The 9,476-nt window shown below is 32.3% G+C and overlaps 1 protein-coding gene and 2 long non-coding RNA genes across 4 annotated transcripts; 2 read left to right on the forward strand and 1 right to left on the reverse strand.

Annotated features, from left to right (window-relative positions):
• Nucleotides 1-94: 94 nt before the first annotated feature.
• Nucleotides 95-1,033, reverse strand: LOC132060991 (uncharacterized). The gene is made up of 3 exons (XR_009416076.1): nucleotides 837-1,033; nucleotides 439-740; nucleotides 95-179 (listed from the first exon to the last, which is right to left on the reverse strand). It is a non-coding gene; the product is annotated as an uncharacterized LOC132060991 (long non-coding RNA).
• Nucleotides 1,034-3,759: 2,726 nt separating this feature from the next.
• Nucleotides 3,760-6,426, forward strand: LOC132060992 (CDT1-like protein a, chloroplastic). Its single transcript, XM_059453879.1, has 2 exons — nucleotides 3,760-4,274; nucleotides 6,138-6,426. Exons 1-2 carry the CDS (start codon nucleotides 4,068-4,070, stop codon nucleotides 6,180-6,182), a joined length of 252 nt encoding a protein of 83 aa, XP_059309862.1. The 5' UTR covers nucleotides 3,760-4,067; the 3' UTR covers nucleotides 6,183-6,426.
• Nucleotides 6,427-7,374: 948 nt separating this feature from the next.
• On the forward strand, nucleotides 7,375-8,321 carry LOC132060994 (uncharacterized). 2 transcript variants are annotated; one of them, XR_009416077.1, is made up of 3 exons: nucleotides 7,375-7,575; nucleotides 7,819-7,881; nucleotides 7,990-8,321. It is a non-coding gene; the product is annotated as an uncharacterized LOC132060994 (long non-coding RNA). The 2 variants fall into 2 exon arrangements; XR_009416078.1 differs by having other exon boundaries at nucleotides 7,375-7,881.
• The last annotated feature ends 1,155 nt before the right edge of the window (nucleotides 8,322-9,476 follow it).

The following is a 9,476-nucleotide window of genomic DNA, read 5'->3' on the forward strand; positions in this document are numbered from 1 at the left end:
TATCTTTACGGGTTTGTTTTACTATGCCAAGTTATTTACATGAGCAATGTAGAAAACATAGATCGACTTCAATGACACTAGAAGAAAAGCATGCATTGCTGCCAATATATGTGTAAAATAGATATCCTAAATTGACCAAATTACTAAATATAATTCTCAAAGAACCTTAAATAGTACTCCTTCTGTCCCATAATAAGTATCACTTTAGCAAAAAAAAATTCCCATAATAAGTCATTTTAGGAAACCAAGACATAAATTGACTAGTTTTTTTCCAACTCTATCCTTAGACAAAAAGTAGCAAGTTTATGTATTCAAGACAAGGACACATAGTAACTTGGTATATAAGGGTAGTTTAGTAAACTTTACATTGCATTATTGGTTTCTTAATATGCATGGTTTTAACTAAGATGACACTTATTGTGGGAGGGAGGGAGTAACATATTATAGACTAACGAAAGTATACTGCAATATCATAAGAGAATTAAATAAAGACTACGGGAAATCTACTCATAAAAAAGATAATGAATGTCTACGGAATGACAAAAAACAATAAATCCCTAATCCTTTTCTATTTTGATTTTCTTATAAATTATTGAATGAGGGTCTTCTTTGTCTCCACAATCCCTTGTTTTCTTCGTGTGTTTTTTCTGCACCTCTATTGCGTCTTCCTCGATTTCAATTGCAGCAATAGTTCCAACTTCATGCATCTCTTCAGCAATTGCGCTTTCAAATAATCATGCCTGTAATGAAATATGAAATTTATTGGTTTATCAAGTATTTTATAACTAAACTGTAAGTAGTAACATTTTGGGTGAACAAATAATATCATATATTACCAATTTTGCAGCACGTTTGCTTTTTGAAATGTCGGGTTGATCAACACACCACTAATATGAGTGGTAGATATCCTCACAACACACAAAATAAAGTTTAGTATAGATGTAATTGATAAAGAACTAATTGTGAATGTAAAAGAGTTTTCGATATATTACCTTGATACGTCGACCCTTTCACGTCACAAAATGCTACGACAGGTTTTCTTGTCAAACGCCGCAGATTTCTCTACAAGCTGAAAGCATTCAAGCATTCAATTATTTCTCTAGAAGTCCTAGAGATCCAGACGAAGATTCAAGACCAAGCTCAAAAGCCCTTGAATTCAAGTCCAAGTCGAAATCAAATCCATCAAGTTCAAGATCAAGCTCAAAAGCCCTTGAATTTATTGTTGAAAAGACGAATCAGAGGAATCATAGAGATTGTAACACTCATATTCTGAAATCAAATACTACGATTGTTGCGATATTTTCCTGTCTTGATTATTATTTTCTTGACACGAATTTTATTGTCTACACAGTGTTACGTAAAAGAGATTTGGCACTTTTTGTTCCTCCGTTATTGATAAAATTTGATTTTAGTATTTGCAATACTTGACAAAGCACATTTAATCTTTAATTCGGTGAAATGAGTGTTTAAGTTCTTTTATGTACGAAATATGTTTAGTATATTTGAACAATTTTTAGAATTATATTACGTTCAAATATATAAAGTAACAACATTAGTTTATTACTCCTGGCACAAAATTTAGAAAAGAATGGAAGACTTTCTAAATTTGTGGCCAAAACAAATTTTGAACATTTGGTGACTATAAATCAATTCACTAAGGGTGAATTTTGAATTAAGTTGTTTCCAATTGTATAAAGGTGACATTCTATTTGGAATGAACTAAAAAGGAAAAGGTAACACATAAATTAGGACAGAAGGAGTATAACATATATTCCCTCTGTCCCAAAATGATTGTCCTAGTTTGATTTAGCAAGGAGTTTAAGAAAAAAATGAAGACTTTTGAAATGTGTAGTCCAAAATAAACCTTAGATATTTGTATGGCTGTAAGTCATCTCGTAAAGTTAAATTGTTTCTAAATATAGAAAGATGACAATTTTTTTGGGACAAACTAATAAGAAAAGTAGGACAATCTTTTTTGAACAGAGAAAGTAGATACATAAGTAGTTGAACGTTAACAATTATGATAAATTCGTGAATATTCCTAAAAAGAAAAAAAAAATCAAAAGTATACAATTTAAATATGCTTAACTAAATATTACAATTTTGAATCTCGCTTCCAAATGTATATGAAATTTAATACAAGTACAACAACATTGTATACAACTTTCATATAATATTAATACAAATTTAATACAACATTGTATATAGCTCTGCAAATTCTCATTAATTTCTTAATTTTTGCTTAAACAGATTGGTATTTTTTTAAATCTACCTATAATTGTTGTTCATATAAAACAAAAATTTATAAATCAGAGACCATTCTTTCATTATTACCGATTCCAAAACATTTAATTGTTTAGTAAAGGCAGCTTCAGACAATATAAAAAGATAACAGTGTTACCTAAAAGAGACATGGCACTTTTTGTCCCTCCGTTATTGATAAAATTTGATTTTGATCCTTGTAATGCTTGACAAAGCACATTTAATCTTTAATTCAGTGAAATGAGTGTTTAAGTTCCTTTATGTATGAAATATGTTTAGTATATTTGAACAATTTTTAGAATTATATTACGTTCAAATATATAAAGTAACAACACCAGTTTATTACTCCCTTTGTCCCAATTTATGTGACACAAAATTTAGAAAAGAATGGAAGACTTTCCCGCCAGAAAAATGAACATTTGGTACTATAAATCATACATATTTTGAATTAACCCAATTATATAAAACACCGTACATTCATCTCCATCTATTCACGTCATTTTCTTTATTTTTGCTTATAAACGGATTTCGTGTTTATTTTATTTTATTATATTTATTACTATTTCTCATTATCAATGGATCCGACCCGAATGATGCATCATCTACCGGGGCTCCATCTATGGATCCATGGACCTCCAAAACACCCGAAAAGCCATATTTTTCACTAGATACATCGCCGTTGAAAGTTAACAATTATGATAAATTCGTGAATATTCCTTAAAAAAAAATCCAAAGTATACAATTTAATTATCTTCTAAATATTTTATCAAGACTAAAAGTGCTATTAACTCTACTCAAAAAAGAGAAAAAGAAAAGAACTATATCTGTCCATACCAAATTACAACAATCCAAAGTTCACTAATTACAGTAAGTGGGCCCTTCCAGCTTTTTTTTTTTTTGACAAGGTAAACACATTTTAATTTATTTTGGGCCAAATCTATTACATCAGCATGTCAGATTTCCCGCCAGAAAAATTATATATGGAACCCCAAGGTAGATGGATCTAGCCCTCTCATCATTTTTTTATTTTTGCTTATAAACAAACAATGGTTTATTTTATTTTATTACTATTTCTCATTATCAATGGAGTCATCTACTGAACCTTCTTCACTATTACATACATTCAAGTCAAAGAAGAAACTCCGAATCGGATCCGACCCGAATGATCCATCATCTACCTCCGCACAGAAGCTCCGGAAACCCGATCCGAATGTGTTTCTGAATGTTCTTCAGCTAAAGTTTCATATAATCCAGTGAAGCTACTATAAAAGTAAGTTTTTTTTTTTTTTTTTTTTTTTTTTTTTTTTTTTTGTTTTTTGGATTTTATATAATGTGGATCTATTTCTAGAATTTGATAAGCAAAACAAACAATGTATTCAAAAAATTCTGTTTATTAAATGTTGATAAACACTAAAATTTCAGCAAATGTTACTTATCCAAAAAGAATGCTTCTTTCTATTTTTAGTAAGCTGACAATTCCAACATTCGACATTGCAAGTTTATTACCACAAGATTCAAAGAGCATTTTAGTTCGTTATATACATCTTTAATTTAGGACCACAAGATTCAACAGTCTCTCTTTATTTCTTAAACTCCGTGCCTAGTCACGTTAAGACACTTAAATAAACTTTAGACCATGTGGTCTTGCCAGTTTGCCATAAAAAAGTGGTTATTTATGCAAATCAAAGAACACATAAAAACTGAATTGTGAGTGCATTTACTGATGATTTGGCTATGAATTATGGCTTCATTGTGTGGCTTTCTGTTGATAGTGCAGGAAGTTTACTTACAATCACTTAGCGCAGATGAAGTTTCTTTTACCCGAGGCGATTGAGATAAAAAGGATGCTTGTGTTCGATGAACGAACAAGCTGTATGAAGCCTGATCTTCATATTACGTTAAATGCTAACGGAGTTGAAGTTGATGAGAAGCTGAAATTTTCTAGTGGCAATGTACAACTGTGGGACGTCTTCCGCGATCGGATTTTGGATTTCTTTAAATCCCACCCTGAGGTGAGACATATTTTTTAATTTGAAGCATACCAATAACCCTCTAGACATTCTGATATCTCTTGTCATGCAATACATTCTTGACTAGGAAAACCTAGTGTTGTTAATAAAAGGGCTCTAGCCAAAATATTTTAGTGAAATTCGTCCTTGATTTCTTCATTCAAATTGATAATTTCTGTCCTCAAACTGTTTTTCGCTACTTCTCACGGGTTCATGATTTTTTGATTTTGGTGAGTTATTTTGGATAATTTTTGTATTTTGGTTCTTTGGGTTCTTTACTGGGCTTGTTGTTGTTGTTGTTGTTGGTTCTTTGGGTTCGTCGTGCTGTGCGATTGAGTTTGGATTTTGTGATTCACGAAGCTGATTTTCATGGTAAGGGCGTAGGTCAGACGTTTTGGGAAGAAGAGCTTATGTGATATTCACTTTAGACACCGTAAACGGGAACGAGCTGTTTTAATATAGTTCAAGCAGCTTCTAGGAGCATTTGCTTGAAAGTCGTAAGTTTACTTTCCTCAATTTTATTTTCCTGATCTGCTTCAGCTATGCTTGTATGTGTGTCATTTTATTTGGTGGTTTCTTTCTTCGACTCACTATTTTAGACTTGATTTAATTTCTCAAATTTCTATTTTAGACATGCTGGGTTTTGCTATTAATGCTTTTGGGTTTCACTTCATTTCATTTAAGGACGCAATGAGTGATTTTGGGTATTTATTTTCATCATTGCACTTCATTTTGTTGATGGATACATGTTATTCCTGTTTCTGCTGGGGTTATTAGGGGCTTATTTTATAATGATTATTATACTCATATCAAATATGATTATTAACCACCCCTTTATGTACTACAAGGAAGATTTAATCAGCAGGCCTGTACCTATAACCAATTGATATTGATGAGGTGCTTAACTGAGTTTGCTAACATAAATCAAACATGTATTTATTAAACTGTGACAATTTCATGTAGTGGAGAAAATTGTTTGTTGCTCGCGCAGTAGTAGACAGATTGAAGTTATACAAAAAGTAGAAGATTTATTTGTGGACAGTCTTTGTGAAAATGTAGAATTGGAGTTGGTAAGTTTAGTTTTTGGTTAATGGTTCTAAGACATATTTTTGGGGAAATATTGGAATCTCTTTCTTGTGTGCGCTTTGGGAATGTGGTATATTATAGTTGAACACGTTGAAAGAGATACTAAATGTTGTTGGTTTCTCCTCAAGTATCTTTCTTGAGTAAGTACATTACTGTTGTATTTGTGGTTCTACTAGAGTTTTTGAAGATATCTGACCTTGATGCAGTGGTTGTCAAGGTTATCTTGTGATGAAAGTGGTGGTTGCTTCATGAGGGATGTTGCCCCATTGAAATGATATTCTTCTTATAATCTAGATCAATCTTTATATTTTCATTTTTCTCTTTATCCACTCCTAGTAATTTCTATGCTGATTCCATTTTGTTCCCAACTTCTTTACTTTTCCCCCATTTAGGGAGAGGGCTGGGGCGATTTAAGGGAGATACTAGATCATGAATAGTGTATAAATTGTCTAGTTATGCGCTGTTCCTGCTTTGAGTTTGGTTTTCTGGGATGTGAATTGAAATTCATCTTTGTCCTTCTGTTGTGAATCGAATTTAGTTGGATTGTGAGGTGAAGTTAAATTCCCATTGTTGACAATACTTGGAGCTTAATCTTGAGTTGGGAAAAACTGAACTAGGAGTTGACTGAACATAGCTCTCTAATTGCTATTGAAGTTCTAATTTGCTGCTTATATATAGTGGATTGAGGAATTTGAATTGAAAATCTGGAAAAAACATAGGAACATTGATAATTTCGAAAGAGTTGATAATTGGCTGTTGGATTACTTGTAAAATTTGCAGATTTTGCTGTCGAAGAATGATTTAGTGATTTGTCAATTGAGCTGAAATTAAGAGCTAAGAATTGATTAATAGCTTCTGTTTGGATTGTCGTTTACTGTTAAAAGCTATTGAGAATTGTTCACTGTTTCGATTTCACTATGTGAAACCTGGAACTTGTTGGAAAATTTGTGGAACAAGATAGGGCCATTATCCCATTACTAAATCCCCGCTCTCTTGCCACCACGAACAAGACCTTTCCCGATCAAATAGCTTTTTATTATTTAACAAGAAAGATGAGTATTATCTGAAGTGTAAAGGGTGTAAGAACTTGTTTATATCTTTCTGAAAATCAGTTGGGGCTGCTTTGGGTTAAACTAGAATCATCAAGCTAGTAGGAACTGAACTGAGCAGAGTAACTTCGGCATTGCACAATTTCAACTTTCTTACACAATTTCTAATACATGTGACTATCCTGCCCAGTTTCGTAACCGTATTACTATCTAGCTTGATCCAATAGCTACCAGAAATACCAAAAAAATTTGCAACTTAAGCAAACTATTTCTGCCCAAAATTTCCAGTTTTAGATCAAGCTTCGTGATTCCTGCAAGCTAGTGAGTGAAAATCAACTTGTTTGTTGCTGAAGATGTACTGAGTTTGGCACTGGAGTTTGGCTAGGGAATTTAGTCACTATTTTGATTTAGGATCAAAGGCTTCTCTACCTTTTGAACCATATTAAAATAGAGTTGAATATTTTATTTCAGCAATTGTAGTTTACTTGTTATGATCCTTTATGCAAATTGGATTAAGTATTTATATTCCCGATGCTCACCTTTCTTATAATCTTCCTATGGATGAAATTGAATTTGATAAGTAGCTCCTTTTTGTTAGATGCCTGGATAGAGAGAAGAAGAGGATGTATTGTTACATGCCTCCTTGGTTCTTTGTATCTTCCATTTTTTCTGTAATTTTTTTTTAGGCACAATGTGTGTCAGATAATGTAAGATTTGGATATACATATCCTTGCACAATATCTCAATTCTGGTGTATTTAACTTTCACCAATGATTTAATAGGAATAAAATATGTCCCACTAACCAGGGGATGATGCTGAATACATGGAAGATGATATGACATGGAAGCTATAGATGATATGGATGATTAGTTAACAGCAGCGACATGATGGTCTGTGCTCCTTCCTGAAAATATATTTGTTCATTTAGACGACAGACTTGTTAGATTTTTGCAGTTGTGTGAGTGTTAAACATTTTAACTTCAATATGTTACTTGTCTACTTGTGGATTAGAATAATAAAATGCAAGATATTTCTGCTGCTGAGGCAAAGTCTTTCAAGGGATTCCCTGGGAAAGGCTTAGTATAACCAGGGAGTAGTACAGGTAAACGAGATTACAGCAATACAAGAACTATGAAATACTCCTCAATTTTGGGGAGCATCATAGAAGGTAAACCTACTCGGTCAGCTCTGTGCACAATGCTGGGTTCTGTGTCATTTTGCTTTGTGAATGCAAAGCCACAAAGAAAGTGTTCGTATTATAAATTTAGACGTAATTCACGATCTTTTAAATCAATCATATTACACTTCTCTATTTTTTTATAATAAGTGTCAAGTTTAAATAGAATGTCAGCTTTTTCTCTAACATTGTTTGGTTGACATTCTAATTTATTATTGTTTATACTTTTTGCAGCCCCTTTTGGATTGATGTCTCAACTTTGAAGGTGCATATAATTACACTTGATATATTTGACACGTGAGTGGTTAAGTTACTATTAGACTTAATTCATTATTTAACCAATTTTCTTGTTCATCTTTATAGTTTTTTATTGTATATATTTTATATATTTTGCAAGTTTTGGAGACTTAGAGTTTACAAGTCAAGATGTAGATTTTGAAGACTTCATGAAGGTTGAAGAGTTAGTTATCATTTTGCAAGGACTGCTAGGCAATATTTTGTATTTTTTGCTATGGATGCTAGCTTTTTCACTAAGAGTTTGTGTAAGTAGTATGGTAACTTTGAATCATAGTTGTACCATGACCCTAATGACATGTTAATCCATGTTTTGAAGTTAATTATATGTATGAAATAATGGTTATTATTGAATATATTGTTGAAATCCAATTGATTTCTTGTGCTGTAAGTTGTATAATATTGTGATGAAATGGGATTGAAATATGTTTTTAATGTATTTAGTACTGGCTTCTGATCCTTTTAGTGACTAGATAACGCCTTGTCTTAAAAGACTTTTAGGACCAGAAAACGTGATCGCCAATAAATTGTATGCAACAAAATGCGACCAAACACCCATATTTAGAGACCAAAAATATGGTCCTTAAAACTGTTCTAGGGACCAGAATATTACTGATGGCGAAATACCTTTTAGGACCAGATGAGAAAACTCGTCGCTATTAACGTTTAGCGGCGGAGACTATAGCGGCGGGGTGGCGACCAGATTTTTCCGGTCGCTATTGACTTTCAAGGAACAGAATTGATTTTTTAGGGACCAAAATTCTCGTCGCTAATGACCATTTTTCTTGTAGTTATCAGCTTCCTCAGACTCAGTGCTTCTAGGGGAGTTCTCTTTAGTAAGTGACCATGTGTTTCAGATAATTAAGTTTCGTGCACTGACGTTTTATAAAATATTTAGACAATCATGTCGCTTGTCAGTAATTATTGGTTAATGTCTAAGATAAATGCATTAGTCGAGTGTTACAATTAATCACGAGTTAAAATGTGATGCATTGATAGTATAAAAAATCTTTACATTGTGTTTATAACTTTAATCCCAAAAAGTTAACTTCTACACCCTCCTTTCACTTTGTTGGTCATACTTGACTTGGCACAAAGTTTAATGAAGAAACGAAAGTTTTTGAAACTTGTGGTCTTAAATATGTTATAAAATTGGGTAGCTACATAAATTTTGAAACTAGTTATCTTAAACAAGTCTTCGTATTTGTGTGGCTATAAGAGCTTCTCATTAAGGAAATATAAGAACCTATCATTCTTTTTGGAACAACTAATAAGAAAACAGTGTAAGCCAAGGGAGTAATAGTAATGTGAGTTCTATAATTAGTTATTGAAGTGACAACAATAAGTTTGCTAACTATCTTGGCATTTGGTGAACATTACATAAGAAACTTTACTATAAGGACACCAAATTTAACTAGTAAAAGTAAGTATACATATGTGTTGGATTCTGAAATTTTTATAGAAGTCCAAAATTGAGATTTGAAGTTTTCGTTCTGCAGCATTAGTGCATAGAACTTAAAACTCTTTTCGAGAAAGAACCGCACACTTTCGTTGTTCTTCTATAATCTCAATTATGTAATTTCATAACACTCTAATTT

This window comes from Lycium ferocissimum, chromosome 6 (genome assembly GCF_029784015.1).
Source record: "Lycium ferocissimum isolate CSIRO_LF1 chromosome 6, AGI_CSIRO_Lferr_CH_V1, whole genome shotgun sequence".
In the NCBI taxonomy this organism is placed as follows: Eukaryota; Viridiplantae; Streptophyta; class Magnoliopsida; order Solanales; family Solanaceae; genus Lycium; species Lycium ferocissimum.

Bases quoted from the DNA above. Each gene is read 5' to 3' on its own strand.
- LOC132060992 (XM_059453879.1), top strand. From the start codon at position 4,068: ATGAAGTTTCTTTTACCCGAGGCGATTGAGATAAAAAGGATGCTTGTG. The intron at 4,275-6,137 runs GTGAGACATATT...TAAAATTTGCAG, and splicing joins TCTTTAAATCCCACCCTGAG to ATTTTGCTGTCGAAGAATGA.